General features: G+C 35.2%; 1 protein-coding gene across 2 annotated transcripts in view; it reads right to left on the bottom strand.

Annotated features, from left to right (window-relative positions):
• Window positions 1-2,206: 2,206 nt before the first annotated feature.
• Window positions 2,207-17,316, bottom strand: part of GBE1 (1,4-alpha-glucan branching enzyme 1) — a 267,247-nt gene continuing 252,137 nt past the window's right edge. Inside the window, exons 15-16 of one of the 2 annotated variants that reach the window (XM_047099389.1) lie at window positions 10,983-11,100; window positions 2,207-2,978 (exon numbers count right to left, since the gene is read on the bottom strand). In XM_047099389.1, coding sequence (XP_046955345.1) covers window positions 2,922-2,978; window positions 10,983-11,100 — 175 coding nt within the window. In that variant the 3' untranslated portion in view covers window positions 2,207-2,921. The other variant, XM_047099391.1, reaches the window with a different exon arrangement.

The raw sequence follows: 17,316 nt of genomic DNA, 5'->3' as shown, positions 1-17,316 counted from the left end.
AATCCCTCATTTTATGTTGGAGATGAATACATCAGTTAAGAACAGGGCAAAGTGAAAAACATCAAATGAACAGGAAAAAAAAATATGAAAGGAGCTGACCGTCAGAGTTCAAGTGTTATAAAGTGGGAAACATTCTAGGGAAAATGTTTACGGTTCGAGTTTTGGTTATCAAAGACAGGTATTTTCTGAGTAAGCTAATATTAAAGGGTAAATATTAAGGGCTAATATTAAGGGGTAAATTCTTTTCTGGGTAATAATTACTAACACTCCTTAATATTAAAAAATGATGGAAAGAAATCTTTATGTTTTCTAGAACATCAAAGATTAGAAATGGTAAAAACACTTATTCTAAAATAGTCAACAAAGAGGACTCTTGGGGCACTTTGGTGGCTCAGTCGGTTAAGTGTGATGCTTGATTTTGGCTCAGGTCAAGATCTCACAGTTTCTGGGTTCAAGCCCCATGTCAGGCTCTGTGCTGATAGTGCAAGCCTGTTGCGATTCTCTCTGACTCTCTCTCTGCGACTCCCTCCGACTCTCTCTCTCACAATAAATAAACTTATAAAAAAAAAAAGGTACAGGACTGTCATTTTTTTAATGCTTATTTATTTATTGTGTGTGTGTGAGAGAGAGCACACATGGGAGGGGCAGAGAGAGCTGAATTATTACCTGAGCTGAAATCAAGACTCGCTCAACAGACTGAGCAACCCAGGCACCCCCAAGGACTCTCATTTTGATGTGAGTGATAACCACATCAGAGAAGTAGACATTATCATAAGGCACACAGAGTAAAATTTTGCATCTCTCTGTTGTGATTGTTGAAAATGTTTAACCAATAAAAAGAAAGAACTTCTCACCTAATTATATAATGAGAATGTTATTGATACAAAAATTGAGACCTAAAGTGAAATACGGTACATTACAATGTTCTAGAAAGACTGTCTATTCTGATAGGAAAAATAACAACAGCAAAAAGCAACAGCAAAAAACTACATTCTATGTTGGACTCAATATTTTGTTTGTGTGTATTTTTTATAATTTCTACAATATCCACTTATTGTTCTCTTTTTTTTTTTGGCGGGGGAAAACACTTGATAAAGGCAACTTATATTACACTGTTAAATTCAAAGTTTACACTGTAGAATCTAAATATCATATTACTAAGGTAAACCACTACAATGAAAACATAGCATTGTTATTATTCTGGTCTTTTTGACTTTGCCACAGAGGTCACAAGGGAAAGAAAATGGGTTTTAGATGTGAAGTAATTTCTGGTTATTTTTAAAGAGCTATGATAGAAAATTCCGATATCTCTTCATACATAAGAAATGAAAAAGAAATTATAAAGAAGAACACAAAGCATCATGGTTGTATGTTGTGCTGTTATCCATAACAGGTACAGTACACAAATCATGAAACTGTTAAGATGTTAATAACATTCCTGCAACAGGAAAAGAATCACAGAAGGCTTTCAGTAATGTTCCCTGGTATGTAACATCATTAACTCGCATCACGGATTCTTTCAGGAAATCAAACTATTACTTTACTTTGAAGTTAAAGCAAACAACATGTTTCAGACCCAGATTCAAGGCTTTACTCAAAAAAAGTTGTAAGAAAGATGGTTAATATATAATAGGTTTAGCTATAAAAGTCTCCTTTGCTAACCTTTTCCAGTACTGAATAAGTTTTTAATAGAAAGACATCCAAGTACTGCTCATTAGTCATGAACAATCAGGCTAAAAACATACAACAACAAAAAGAAGCCGTCACTATTAATGTATTAATGTAAAGGCGCAAGATAAGACCTTTAAAAAACGTGAGATACTTTGTCTTATAAATGCATCATAATTTCTCAGTTATGAATGAATTATGTATCAATGATTTTAGACTTGTGTCCTACTATTTAATGAATTGAGTGGCGATTTCATGATTGAGTGTTCCGCTTAGTTTGAGATAGTTAATTCAGCTTCGAAAAGTGTTCAGGTTTACAGCTGGAGAGTAGCCTGGATATCTGAGTTAGTTAGTATAATTTCACATTACAAAATAGTACCTAAAGACAAATATTATTACCTCCCATCCCCCATGCCTGGACGATTGTGCACATGTGCATATATGTGGGGAAGGTATCAGAGTTAAGCTAAGGCATTTTAACATTTGTCCTAAATTAATCTTCACAACAGTACAGCAAAATAAACATTAGCAAAGGCAATTTTGCAATTTTTAATTTTATTGATCTAAAGTAAAAGACATTTTGTGAATTGTTACAATTACTATTTCAGGCCTTCAGAAAGACTGAAATATCAGCATCCACAAAGATACTAAGTGAAGCAGAGATCATGAGATAAAACTTATGCAAAATGAAGCATGGATGAGTTTATAGATAAATAATTTTATATTATCTTTGATTCAATTCTTAATGTTATATTATTACTACATATTTATTACAGTATTTCTAAACACAATTTGAAAAAAAAACATAGTGACAATCTTGGCACTTTGTAATTTAAACCAAGAGATACTTAGAACAAATAAAGTGATCAAATATTCATCTTAAAAAAATACTGTATATATTCAACAGAAATAATCATACATGACACATGATTCAAATTTGAACTTTAAGTATCAAATATTGGCATGGAAAGTAAAGCTGTTTAAAGACATTACATATAATACTTCATTTGAGAATCCTAGCAGCTCAGATGCCTGGAAAATATAGTCTAGAATCCTTGAAATTGCAAAAATATTTCCCCCTCTCCTTCGATAAAAGTCTGACGTTCATTTGCATAAACCAATATTAAATTTCAGACACCTGATGTTTCGTCTAGACAACTGTATTTTGAAAGGCTTACACACTACAAGCTCTGTGACAATGAGAACAAGAAAACAAAGCACACATCTTCTGGTGAAGCTGAAACCACGTCTCTTCAATTGGGCATATCCACGTTCTGAAGGATGAGGCCCACTCGGTTCGGAATGTACACCTAAGTCAACACAATCGTGTCAGTGCAATGGAAAGAAATACTGAGCATGGTGACATTATATCAAAGGGATAAGATTCAGCCTCCCATTTGCTTCAAGTTACAGTTATCTCCAGTTATAGTCTGCAGGCGCCGGGGAGACAGTTCTACAGTTCCTCAGTCCTGGCAGCAACGTTGAGGCTCCTTTGAAGCAATCACCACTAGAGGGCTCCATACACTTTACAAAACCCACTGTTCCTCAGACGTAGGCAAAGAAAGGACACTGGCTGAGGTTGAGGCACTTATCTGGTAGTACAGGGAGGCTGCCCTAAGGTCACAATGTTATTCCATTCAGGTGAATAAAAGTAATATACAAAACACTGCTCTACACCAAGACACCGGTCTGTCATCCTGTTTTGCCTTCCATCATTTTAAGAACATATAAATGTAATATAAGGGATCCTAAAGGTTTTTAGGTCCCTCCCCAATTTAAACCAATCAAAATGCTTGCCACTGCATTTAAAATACAAAACACATCCTCTCCCTGCCTGCAGGGTCCTGACTCCCCTTCTGGCACAAATACAATACATCTTCCATCTCAGCTCAGTGTGACACTTGTCTCTTCTCCCCTCACACCAGGCTCCAGCCACAGGGGCCTTCTGGATCCTTAAACAGGTAACATCTTCCTTCCTTTGGGTCTCTCAGAACACTCTTTACCTTGCTAGTTCCATATCTCTTGCATCTGAAAAAATCCCAGCTCCATGGAGAGGTGTCCCTTGCGAACACTAGGTATGATATTTTTCCAACTTCATTATCTCTTACAGCTCCATTTATTTTGTGTGTGTGTGTGTGTGTGTGTGCGCGTGTGTATATATATATATATACATATATATATATTTGTACAACCTTGGATGTGTTGCTTTTCCTCTCTGGGTCCCAGATTTCCCTTCTTTATGGTGAGGATGCAAACCAATAATGATAGCAGCTAACAGTTACTAAGTGCTTAATGGGTGCTGTGCATTATTCTACCTGTCTTTTAAGTACTTGCTCATTCACCCTTCACAATGACCCAAGGACACAGTACTATCATTATCTCCTTTTTGCACATGAGGAAATGGGAGGCACAGGGCAGTTAAATAATTTTCCCATCCTCACACACTTAGTAAGTGGCAGAGAAAAGAGCTGAATCCAGGCCCTCTGGTTAAAGGGCATTTTTATTTCTTTCTGAACACTTAACACAATTTGTGATTTTGTTTTTCAAGTTTATGATCTGAACTCCCTACCAGACTATGAGCTTTACGAGGGCAGAGCCCTGTGTCTTCATATTTCTAACTCTTAGTAAGGTGCCAGTAGACAAAGTAGTTGCCAAATAATGACTAAATAACGAATAATGAATGAAAGAATAAATAAAAGTGGGACCAATATGTACATATATCATAAACTATTATTTAATATACTTCTATCTGAAATACTTTTAATAAAAATGAGAAGTGATCAGATGTGTATCTATGTGCTATTTTATATATAACATACTTACTGTTAACAAACAGTAAAAATAATATTACAGACTGCTGTTGTCATTGTGACAGTATCTCTCCATTTCCGACATTGCGAGTGTTTTATTATTTCAGTCATTTTATCTTTAAGTGAAAGTCTGATGGTTAAAAAAAAAGAAGAAAAAAAACACTTTTATAGTTTAGAATCAGAATGAAAGAGGCAAAGCAGAAATGGCATAAAGAAAAAAATAAATAAAAGAACAGAATAGCTGATTTTTACGGAATGAGACTATTGTATATCCAATATATCTCAATTCTGCGAATGAACACAATGTTTTCCCTTACAGTTTTTGTGATAACACAACTCTTAAAAAAAATCAGATATACCAGTATAGTTGGTTAGTTTTGAATAATAAAGATTAAAGCAATTGTAAAATGATAGCATTTTAAGAAATGTATATTATGAATGCAATAACCAGAGAACAGTTTTTCTAATCTCCAATTAATAGTGATTTAGAAAATGATCACCATCATCTGAGAAAAATTTCACAAATGCTAACAGTCACTGACTGGCTCAATTTCTCACAGTTTGATTTGCTTCCAATACTTCCAAAAGATAAATATTATATCCTTGCAGTCATTAAGTGTAGGGAAACCCTTTATATCAATGCCATAATCTGTTTCCCTACAATTTTCCTATAATTTACAGGTTCAACCAATTCTCTCTCCAACTTTTATCAAAATAGGCATGAGGCAAGAGACACTTCTGCCCTTTCAAGTTTGCCATATACTTACTCTATTACTCTGTGTGTGTAGTTTGGGGAATCATAGAAACTAGGTATAACTAATCAGTGGGACAGCAGGTTAGAACACAATGATTCTGAATTTTTCTAAGCATTTTAAAACTGAAGACCAATCTAAATTTTTCAGTAGCACCAAAGTTGGACAAAAGATTTTCAGTTCCCTTTACCTGAAAAACATTTCTCTGATATAAGATATGGGCTTCTATGCATATAAGAGGATTCTGATAAGTCCAAGTCTCTTGGGAAAGATGCAATGAAACAAGTCAGGCCTAAATAAATGCTGATAGGTCTCTGCCAGTGTGGCACAGTGATATATCAGGACAGGTCACATCAATCTCCTACTTGAATCCTACACAGTTTTGGTATCTGCTCTGTTTGGTGTATAACCTCATAGGTAATTTCATTAATAAAATACAATGATAACTATAAGCCCTATGATTTAGAAACAACCTTACTTTCTGTGATCTTTTGGCGTTTCGGCCACCCCTAATTTGAGAGTAAAACAAAAGGGATGATAGAAGAAGTTCAAGGTTTGCAATACATGCATTGAGTTTCCTGTTTTGGCATTTAAGGGTTAAAAAATGTTCCAAGAACTCTTACTAAATGATGCTGGTCATTTTATGGAAGGAACTTTATGATGCCAATTCCAGTCACAGAGACCTCTTAACACTATCTGCTCAAAAACGTTCAGTTGATAATTGTATAGTATCATTAACGGGAATATTATGTAATTATATTTTCCACTGCAGTGTTAATTACTACAATGTGTTTATGTTGCTCTAGAGTCCTTGCAGTACAGGCAACATGAGAGAATTTCCCCAAGCAAGTGATTTTTCTTAACTATGGCTATTTATGGAATGTTGAGTTTTCTTCTTTATTAGGGTTCTGAGTATGTAAATCAATTTTCTTAGTGGTTAGGAAATGACTACCAATTATACTAAAGGTTTAAGATGATCAGAAGTAATCCTTATGATGAGACAATTACAGACATGAATAGTTTGGGGGCTCTATAATTTAGTGCTAAGTATTGGCTCTGTAACTCTCATTTTATAATTTTAATTCTAAAAATAGTTTTGATTCATAGAGCAAGGGAAAAGAAATATGAACATGATTTAAGTAGGTTTATACATAAATGTTTACATATATTTAAATATAAACAATTGATATTTAAGTGCATGTATATAAAACTGTTTAGTAAGCACATCACAGATAATATATGCTGATTAACATATATGATGCTGTTTTAGCTATTAAGCCTTAAGGATTTTGTAGTTAGGATCATATTAAGAACATATGAGACAATGTAATGTATGGCCATGAATTTCATTTTTTCTAGCTATATTTATAGTCAACACCTCAGAAGAAATCAGACTGCCACAGTATAATCCAATTCATTTATTAAGAGAGGCAAAATGCATGCTAACCTACCCAGTTACTTTGACTACCTTAGTGATTTAATCACTATGCCAACCACTAACATGGCCAAAAAACCCCCAAAAAACCAAAAAACACCCCAAAACCCCACAATGGAGCACACAATAATCTACTATATTATGTCATCCAGGCAAAAGTATTATGTTCTTCTAGGATCACAACTGAGCTGCAAAAAGTAATTATATATTTTTGAAAACAGGGTGTCAAAATTAGAATCACAAAATCTTAAAATAATTTTAAATAAAAAAAGTTTAAAGACTTTCAATATTTACGCTGAGGAAAAAGAAAAGGTACATCTATGCTGAATTCCCTATTTTAACCAAAAGTCTACGTTTGAATTTCCAAATTTAGAATGAGAATAAATAGACTACTTCTTAATAATAAGGAGCCTAACTGGCAAAGTAATAAATGTGAAAACTATTGCCTTACTCAAATTCACCCTTGAGACTACCTGAGTTACTGTAAAGGAAACTAATTCATTTTTGATTCAATAATCTGTTCTTCCATTTGTACCACGGAATTTGAATTTATGAACCAGAGAAGAGCAAGCAAGCCTCTCTGCTCCCACCACACTGGCTGACATATAAGTAACATCTGAACTCATATAGGTTCCTATATTAGAAACCAAAATACGGAGAAATGATTGTGCTAAAATGGAGTTTCCCAATAATTGTCAGTAAAGCAAATAGAGAAATTCTGCCCTATCACTTCTTGGCATTTGTGAATGCTCTGATCTTAGCAGATATGTTTCAATGGTAGTACACACACGATTCTCCTCCGGCTTCACAGTTTCAACTGATGGAGTACATACAGAAGACACGGGAATATGGTACCCGCTAATGCTGCAGCATGTATGGCTATTTTAAGATTCCTTCAAGCTCTATTTGTTACTGTCTTTGAAAACAGATTTGACACTTATTCAGCAGATCCTTTGGATGACTGAGTTTGCAAATTAAGCTTTAGTAAATAAATACTGTGTAGTTGTTGTGATGGAAAGAAGTTACATGGAGAAGGAAAGAAGCCTTCCCTTCTGCCCTTTATTCAAGGCATGTGGGAGGCAAAAGTGATCTCTCACTGGTGGTGGAATGAGACCTGTAGTGCCCATAGTCATGTTCAAGAAACCTGACTGGATCCCAGTACCTATGAACCAGTTTAATAAGGAATTCCATTATAATGAGGCATTCTTAGAATAGGTTTGTCTTTTAATGCATTCCTCCCCCCCCCCCCCCCCCCGGCTCTTCAAAGAATAACTCTGGCATGAAGGAACATGTTTTTACTGGATTTTCTAGTCTATTTGGGCTGCTTTATTCTTATATTAAAGCCAGTGTTGTTGAATTCATCTGGACCCTAAAGACATTTAAATGAGTGTTTCCTGAAGCACCGGTAGTCACTGAAAACAAGATGCTGCTGCTGCAAAGACAGAGCTAATCTGCTAATCTTTACCTTTTTGACAGAGTTGGGAGAATTCTGATATGGGCAGTGGTTAAACTACGTTCTCACGTGCTTATGTGGGGCTTATGTGATACTTTCCACTCTGCCTGCTAATTTAGAACTGCACACATCTTATTTGGAAGATAAATTCAATTAGTACATGCAAAATAATCTCCTGACTTTTGCTGCCACTGGTTAGTTGGCTTGTTTTAATTATGACAGGATACTTTTGCTCTTACAAAATTGAAAGGATGGCAAGATATTTTCTGCCCATTCTCAAAGATTAGGAGTCCTTGCCTAAGACTATAATTTCCTCCAAATTGGGAGAAGGTCTTATTAACTGCGTGTCCTCAAAGCATCTAGTAACTTGATGTACTTAAAATACACACAAAGGTAACTGAAGAGCCCTGACAATAATAATCTAAAAATACATGTGCGATAGCATTTTGCAGTTTCTAAAAACCCTGGCCACGGTAATGAATGAGTTTATGCCTCCTAAGAATCTCTTGCTGTAGGGAGGATACCATTACTAATTCTCATTACACAGATGAGGGAAAATGCAGCACAGAGAAGGTTAAATTACTCAAGGTCTCACAGCTAGGAAATGGCAGACAGGGGGCTTGATCCCCAGTTCTCTGCTGAAACATTGTGGTTTTTTCAATGTGTTACCAGGCCTCTCTCCCCGATAGAACCTCCATTGGATACATTTAGGTAACCAACTGCATACATTTTGAATCACTGAACTCAAAATTTTAGAATGTTTGCTACGTACAAATTTTGCCTGAACTTTTCAAATTCCTTTCAGTCTGGTTTGATTGGTTCAAGTTCAGCGTTGTTGCAGTCAGTTGCTGCTTCTCCATGATTCCTCTTTGCAAGCTGAATGATCTTCCCTAATGCCTCAGGGGCCTTTAATTCTTTCGGTTACTGCAGAACTTTAAGATAATTTTACAAATTTATTTCAGAACCTATTTTTTATCAGTCTTTACGTGGCAAAACTTAATATTCTGAAAAACTACAATAATTTTTCTTTGTGGAAAGAATCTGATAGTATCATTAAGCCCTCCCTCTTAAAAATGCATATGTATCGGGGCGCCTGGGTGGCGCAGTCGGTTAAGCGTCCGACTTCAGCCAGGTCACGATCTCACGGTCCGTGAGTTCGAGCCCCGCGTCAGGCTCTGGGCTGATGGCTCAGAGCCTGGAGCCTGCTTCCGATTCTGTGTCTCCCTCTCTCTCTGCCCCTCCCCCGTTCATGCTCTGTCTCTCTCTGTCCCAAAAATAAATAAACGTAAAAAAAAAAAATGCATATGTATCTATACTTGTATCTAAAAAGTATCACCACCATCATTGAATACTGTTAGTGTAACACTCAAGTCTCCTGTGGCCATTGAATTTTCCTCAGAGTTAACAATCCACAGCTCAATCTTGCTCATTTCTGCTCTGCTCATTTATTTATGCCACTGTCTTTGACAAGCCAGTTCGGCATATAATATGGTGACTTACCAAGTGACATACTTGCACAACTTTAAGAGGTGGGAATATAGTAGAAAAATGAAGGAATTAGGGGTACCTTATGAATTCTCCTTTTTGACTTATACCTAAATTTTTGAAAAAACAAGAGAATTTAACAGCTATGATAACACTGTCTATACTTTTGTTAGATATATCCTGGCTTCATAAAAGTGAAACAAATCTTAATCTAAGACTTCTCATGGTGAAAAAATTGCAGATTTGAGCCAGAGAGAGAGAGAGCGAGGAAGAGAAAGAGGACAAGAGGGTGAGAGAAAGCAAGAATGAGTTAGAGCTAGCAAAAGCATGAGAGGGAGAGAGGAGGGAGGTATATGACTGGTCAGGAAAAGGAAAAAAAAAAACAAAACAACATAATGTAGATGTATGGACTTGAGCTTACTACCTGGACACAAAGTAGACAAAGAATTCTTCTTCCAAATCTGGAGAGTTTCTAAATTCTACATTTTTAAAAGAATCTAAACCTAGTAACTTGAAGCAATATTCTTTCAGGTGTTAACAACACAAAGTAAAAATGAGTTATATAATTTAATGTTTTCCTCAGTAATATGAAGAAATAAAATCTTATAATTAGAATGAATTCAGTCTTTAATTGACTACAGGGAAGAAAAAGATATATTTTTTATTTACCCTTTTAAGGTGTTTTAGTATATGTGCTGCCGAAGCGAGCACCTTTTAAGGTGTTTTAAATTACACTTCATTAGACAGTCAATAATGGAGAATTCTGCTTGATGCAAAATATTACACAGAAAGCAACAACAGAAGGGAAATAAACTGTTGTATAAAAAATAGAAAAAAAAATGCCTTCCCCTTACTTTTTGAGGAACATTTTTAATCCTATTAATAAACAAACTTCCCCAATTGTCCACCAAATACCTCCTGCTATTATTTTCCAAAACTGAATTCAGCTCAGTACCACATACACTGCCTCTGAATATTTCAACTCACTTCTTCTCTATCATCTCTGACCCCATTTCTTTTGTTTGTTTGTTTGTTTGTTTGCTTTTGTTTTCTCTTTTAGCAGGTCAAAGACTTGTTGTTTCTTTGGATAAAAACATCACCTTAAAAATAAAGGGTTGGGGCACCTGGGTGGCTCAGTTGGTTAAGCGTCTGACTTCAGTTCAGGTCACGATCTCATGCACACGGTTTGTGGGTTCGAGCCCCTCGTCGGGTTCTGGGATGACAGCTGGGAGCCTGGAGCCTGCTTTGGATTGTGTCTCCCTCCCTCTCTGCCCCTCCCCCATACACACACACTCTCTCTCTCAAAAATAAATAAACATTAAAAAAAAATAAATGGTAAAATTGAAATGCAATGAAAAGATCTTAAAAAGCTTACTTACCAAAAGAGAACAGGGACGTTCATTATGTTTAAAAGGTTGAGAGAAAAACTCGGTACTATGGTCCAGTCTCTGGTGCCCTCCATACTCTGCTGCATCTGTATCTAGCACAATTCTGAATGTAAAGCTTTTAAGGAATCACAATGGTTCAGTGGTTAAATGAGACATTATAAAACACGTTCTGAGACGGCAATTTAAAAGCGAGTATTCTGAACACTGTTAAATCACGATTTGTGTTATATACGCACTTCTTTTCTAATATTTCAGAGATTCTTATGTTTGAAAGGGGCGCTGGAGACTATCTGGTCCACACACCCATGTGATCCTTGCTATCCTATCACAGCTTATCACATGATCATCCAGCCTGGGACACACTATACATCTTAACAGAGAATCTACTTTTCTCTTAATGTGACCTATTCTATTCATTAGGAATTCACCTCTTTAGTAAGTGGAGATTTTTGACTCCTTGGGACTTTTCAATCCAGAAAAGCCATAGACAACAGATTCAAAATGCAGTAACCTTTCAAATATTTAATAATAGTTATGCTATCTCCATGTATCCTCTGCATCTATTACCAAATACATACTAAATACAATCTCAGAACCTTTAATACCTTCCTCATTTGATATGTGTTTTTACGCATTCCCCATCTCTGAATTCATTCCAGTTCTAGATCCTGGTTATCGAAGTGAGGAACACAAAAGAGAACCAAGTGTCCACATGTGTCTGAAGATGCAGAACTAAGCAGGCCTCCTGTGCACACACAGGATCTCGTAAACATACTCCCCGCCCATGCTACAGGTACATTCATGTTGCCATCCTGTGTTCTGCTCCAGTGTAACATCCGATTTTTCATGCTGAGCTATTAGATATGTTTCATTATTGTCTTTGCAACAAAGTAAAAGCTACGGCTATTATGTTCAAATTTATGATCAGATTTTCATTAAAAAGTATCACACTGGGGTGCCTCGGTGGCTCAGTCTGTTGAGCGTCAGGCTTGGGCTCAAGTCATGACCTCACAGTTTGTGACTCTGAGCCCCGCATCGGACTCTGTGCTGTCATGCAGAGCCTGCTTCAGATCCTCTGTCCCCCTCTCTGACTGCCTCTCCCCTGCTTATGCTCTTTCTCTCTCGAAAACAAATAAAAAAAACATTTTAAAAATATATCACATTAAAAGTACATGTGGGTGACAAACAATGACCATAATTTCTTGCTTCGGGAACCTCTGTCTGGGTAAGAGATGCGGAAGAATTCACTAAAGGAACTGTTGCTGGGAGGGGTGGCTGCATTTCATTCAATCTAGGTCAGCCTGCTCTGACTCAAATTCAAACTGATAATCAGATTATTGGCTTTTAATGAGAGAGGAACAGAGAAAGAACAATTGGTTGAGATTCCAAAGATGACAATTGGGCACAGGCACATTCTAAAGTCACTCAGTACAGCTGAAAATGACTTGAGCACACCACATCACTTAATGGCAAAACACAGATAGCGAAATTAAATAACTGGAGACATTGTAAATAAATGGAGCCTTGTGGAATGAAAGGAACTATTAAATTTAAAGTTTAGCTTTTGCTCATCCTAGTTCATTAAATACTTTACAAATCCTCAAAAAACAAAAAGAAGAAGAAAAACAAGTACAATTTTAGAGAATAACGTCCTAGAATACTTTAAAAACTTTTGTAATAGAGTATCAATTATTAGATTACTAGTTAAAATTACATTATTATTGGTAGTAGTGTCTGCAGACAGAAAGTATCTCACCGAAAGCAGGGGTTCCCATTCAGTGGGCTGATATTCACTGGTAGCTGTGTTATTATAAGGATCTCATTGAATGAGTAATTACGTTACTAGAAGGGACTGGGTATCTATATTTGCTTCAGACATTGTCTGAAGACTACATTATATTATTACATACATCTGATACTGTATTTCAAATAATATGTATTTTTTGATTAATAAAATGCAGACTCATTTAAAAAGTCACAGGACTTAGAGTAAGGTTTTGCTTATATATATATTTTTTTCAATCAAGGATGCTGAAAGAACAATTGTTATAAAATAATCCATTTCTTTTTGACATTGAAAGGGATCGTCACAGTTAAAATGGCTGGAATCTACTCACTTAATATATATAATTTGTAGCTATAAAGCAAAAGCTTACAAAAGCCATAATACAACTTTCAAAACATCAGTTTGGACCTGTTTCTCTGATCTATAATTTAAAGGAAACATTCTGCTGTGGCCACTTTTGGAATTACCCAGCCCTGTGTCCATATTACTCAGGGAATACAATAACGTCCTTTGGGAAAGCAACCCTTAAACTCCAGAAATGACAATAATTTAAAACACTAGATTAAAAGTAATAATTGTGGAAGAGTCTTAGAATTGTGAATTACTACCCACATACTATTCAAGAATTAAGAAACCCATCTTTTAAGGATGGTGCTCAGAAGGACAACAAACAAAAGCAGTTATTTGAGCAACTGGGTTGATTGACTCTTGTGCTCGCACTTAGGCATTTCCACACTCCTTCTTCCTCACATGCACATGCACATGCACACACACATGCACAAACACATGTGTCAGGGCACTCATACAGCACCAGTATCCCTGCAAACCCCCATCATCCACTAAAGAACATCTCTCTGAAAATATAACTCAGAGCCAATGTATACTTATTTAAAATTAGTTTTTAAATATGGCTTCCAATTCCAAATCCACAGGATACTCTCAGCAGGCCTTCTTTCATTCATGGCTACCTCCCAACACTGAACAGAATATCTTTTCATAAAAGCTTCTCAATACATCTTTGAAACATTCAGGACAATTCTGATTCACCAAAAAAGGCCAAGTTACATATCTTATATTTTTGTATTAAAGGAAAGTAGAATAAGTTCTCTTTACTCTCCCACTAACTTATTGGATACACACAATGTATAAGGCACTGTGCATGATAAAAAAATGACTAAGATATAGTCTTAGTTTACATACAACTTGCACCCTGTAAGGAGAGATGATACGTGCACATGAAATGTCTATAAATAAAGCAGAAAGCAATATGCAATGAGAAGTAGAGCCAAGGAGGAAAGGTAGGATTGATTGTCTGTCTATAATGGGTTTTGAAAGCCGGGCTAGGCTGTTAAGATTCAGTTTGGTAATTAAGTATGAGAATGTTGAAGCCTGGTGAGAAAGAGTTTGACAATTAAGAAAATTAACCTAGAGGTCAGGGTAGAATAAGACGGACAAAGGAAAGACCAGGTCAGAGAGAACACTCAGGAGTCTTACAAGGGTCCAAAAATAGTAGTATGGTTAAACCTGGAGAGAAGGAATGGAGAAGCATAGGTAAATCAATGAGATTTTGGATGGAAAAGTAAGGACACTGATGCACAATTTGGGGAGACAAAAGTAGAAGGGGAGAATGTGTGTGTCCAGAAACATGCCACCAGTTTAGTAGCAGAGCTGGGATGAATATACCAGTCGAACGTAATCTAATTACCTTACTCTCTACATCGGGGCATCTATTTTATACAGAGAAGCAGGCAGAATCATTTTGTAAACTGTTTCTTGTTTAATTCTAAAGGTGAGATTCTAAGGATAAAGTGACCAGAATGAATAGGATATGAGAGGAATAAAAATTTAAAAAGGAGATAAAGTGATATTCATCGAAATGATTAGTCTAATTCAATTTAAAAGATTGATGTTAAAAGACTGAATTCTTAACATTCCTTATGGTGTCTGAATATCTGACGTTTATTGTATTTGTTCTAGATCCATCTTTATTCATTAGGTTCATTCAGTCATTTTATTGGTGAATACAAAATATTGGACCGAAAACTTTACCTCGCTCAATTTGGCAAATTATAGTAGGAAAAAAAAATGATAGAATGATGGAATTATTTTATGAAGATTTTTCTAAAAAAGAGATCAAATAGGTCCCTATCCATTTGAATGTCATTTAAAAATATTATGATTTCTTCTTATTTTAAATTCAATAGCTTCCTAAGTATTTGATGTATCTATCAACAGGTTGACATAGATAAGTTTTAAGCTTTATTGTATAATCTATGTCCTTAAATTTGAACCAAGAAAGAGCCATGTTCTGGAGACCTGTACTAATAAGATTAAAGAAGAGTGAGGGCATGAAGACTCTTAAATTCAATGGCTCTTCAAATACTTCAAAAGCTGCTGTGTTTGCTCAGCCACTTGATAAAGTGTCTGTTCAAAGTATAAGGATTTTGATGTAAGAAGTACTATCATTTATATCATTCTGTACTAAACTCACTTCACTCCTGCTGATGAAGCTAAGGAAATTTATGGTAAGGTACAACCCCCAAGGTTTCAAATTGAGCAACAATGAAAGGGGCTCTCCAGTCACTAGGTGACCATAAAAATGGCAAAGATGGTAAGTTACCATATATCTTTACATCTAAGCCATCATAAATTTTAAGATGAATTATTTTATATATCCCCAATAAAGAGAGAGAAAAAAATCACTACCATGGCATTTATTGTAGGACATACCCCAATGGAAGACATGCTAAAATGTGGAAAAAAAATGCACCCCTTAGAATATATGCATTTATTATGTTATTTTCAGATCTGATTCTTTAATCAACCCACCCACATTATTACAGCTGCAATAACTTCTGGGAGCTCAATGATCCCAGGAGACAGAATCTACGTCAAAGGCAGGAAACATCCTGTAAGAAATTTAAGGAATTGTGAACAAACATCTGGTAGAGTTAAGAACAGGTGCTGGAAAGCAAAGACAAGTTTATATTTTTAACAGCCTAAAAATAACTACCAGCACAGGACTTGGCACAGTGTTCTAACATAATCCTCCCATTTTTATGTTTCATGAATTTAATTTTTTTATTGCCAGCTACATTCCACAAAATCTTCAGTTACACCTGTTGACCATCTTAAATAGACGTCCCTTTATTTTATAAATATTGCTAAATTGAGCCGAGGCAATACTCTGGGTCATACATTACAACTTTTATTTGCTCTCTCTGGTCTTGTTCCAAATACAAAACTAGCAAAGACTTGTGATGTGTAGTTATGTATATTATTAATCTGTATGTGTGTTAATGTGAGGTATGTGAGGTGTGTGTGTGTGTGTGTGTGTGTGTGTGTGTGTGTGTGTGTGATTTAGGCAGTCCCACAATTAATTCTGTGACCTTAAATATATATTAACTTAAAAATTCATTGTTGAAAAGGAATTTTGGTATTTTAATAATTTTTTCAAAACTATTTTACGGCAATGTGGCATTTATGACTACATTACTTTTGATGGAAAATATCCATTTAATTTTTTTTCTTTTCTTTAGTTTAAAAATCCCCAAAGATTATATTTCTAAAACAAAATTAAAACAGGGAGAAATGTGAAATACATAAAGGAATTTACTATTGAATATAACCAAAGTATATTTTAAGATACAATAAATGCCACAACACAGCATCTCTCTAAGGTAACCATCTTTTTTTTGTTTAACTCTAATTAGTTCGTATTAAAGTTTTGGTATCTGTAAAAAGCACCATCTTCATGCATGAGCTACACATAAGCATTCAAGTTTGTGAGCACTGTCTTCATTAAAAGTTTAAATGACAACCACATGTTTTAATTAAGTACAAAATATATTTCTAGTATATTTTAGGATGTGCTCATTTCATCAACAATAGGTTTCTGCAATTAACTACAATTCCTTCAAGTGTACTTCCTTGGCTGTAAAATTTTTAGAAACTGTATAATGCAGAATAGCAAATAAAACAAACTCAAAGGATGAGGGGCTCAAATACGATCTACCATATTAATTAATGGAGTGCTATGCTTTTTGAGATAAGTTTTCATGCAAATTATTAGTTTATTCTTCAGCATGCATGCTTATAATGACATACATCAGTAAATAGCAAATTGAATGATAATACCAAGTATTGTGTGTCACATATCTCTCTATGCAAACAGGAAAATTATTCTAAATACTTTACAGAATACTTCGACTGACCTAACTAGGAACTTTTTATTTGTCTTAGAAGATTATATAACTTGAAATAAAAAATGTCATTGTTTCTCAATAACTCAAGAAAGAATAATAATGAAAAAATATGCCCACAGTTAAAGTCTAATAATGAAAAAAAATATGCCCATACTTCTAGCCTAACCATCCTCTAAAATTGTTGCTTTTTGTCTGTGACATTAAGGATTACCCAAAGAACTTGTAAATTCAATTATTTGATGAAGCAATAGCAATTATTTAGAATTGAAAAAGAAAAAAATAAGATTTTTATTCACCTTATAACCACATACTTTGTCATCTAAATGAGTTTTGA

Source organism: Lynx rufus, unplaced genomic scaffold (genome assembly GCF_022079265.1).
Source record: "Lynx rufus isolate CCGP_SWC_20201006 ecotype Redwood Valley unplaced genomic scaffold, mLynRuf1.p SCAF_5, whole genome shotgun sequence".
NCBI lineage: Eukaryota > Metazoa > Chordata > Mammalia > Carnivora > Felidae > Lynx > Lynx rufus.
Note: the sequence above shows the minus strand (reverse complement) of the source record. Positions and strands in the feature narration are given on the sequence as shown.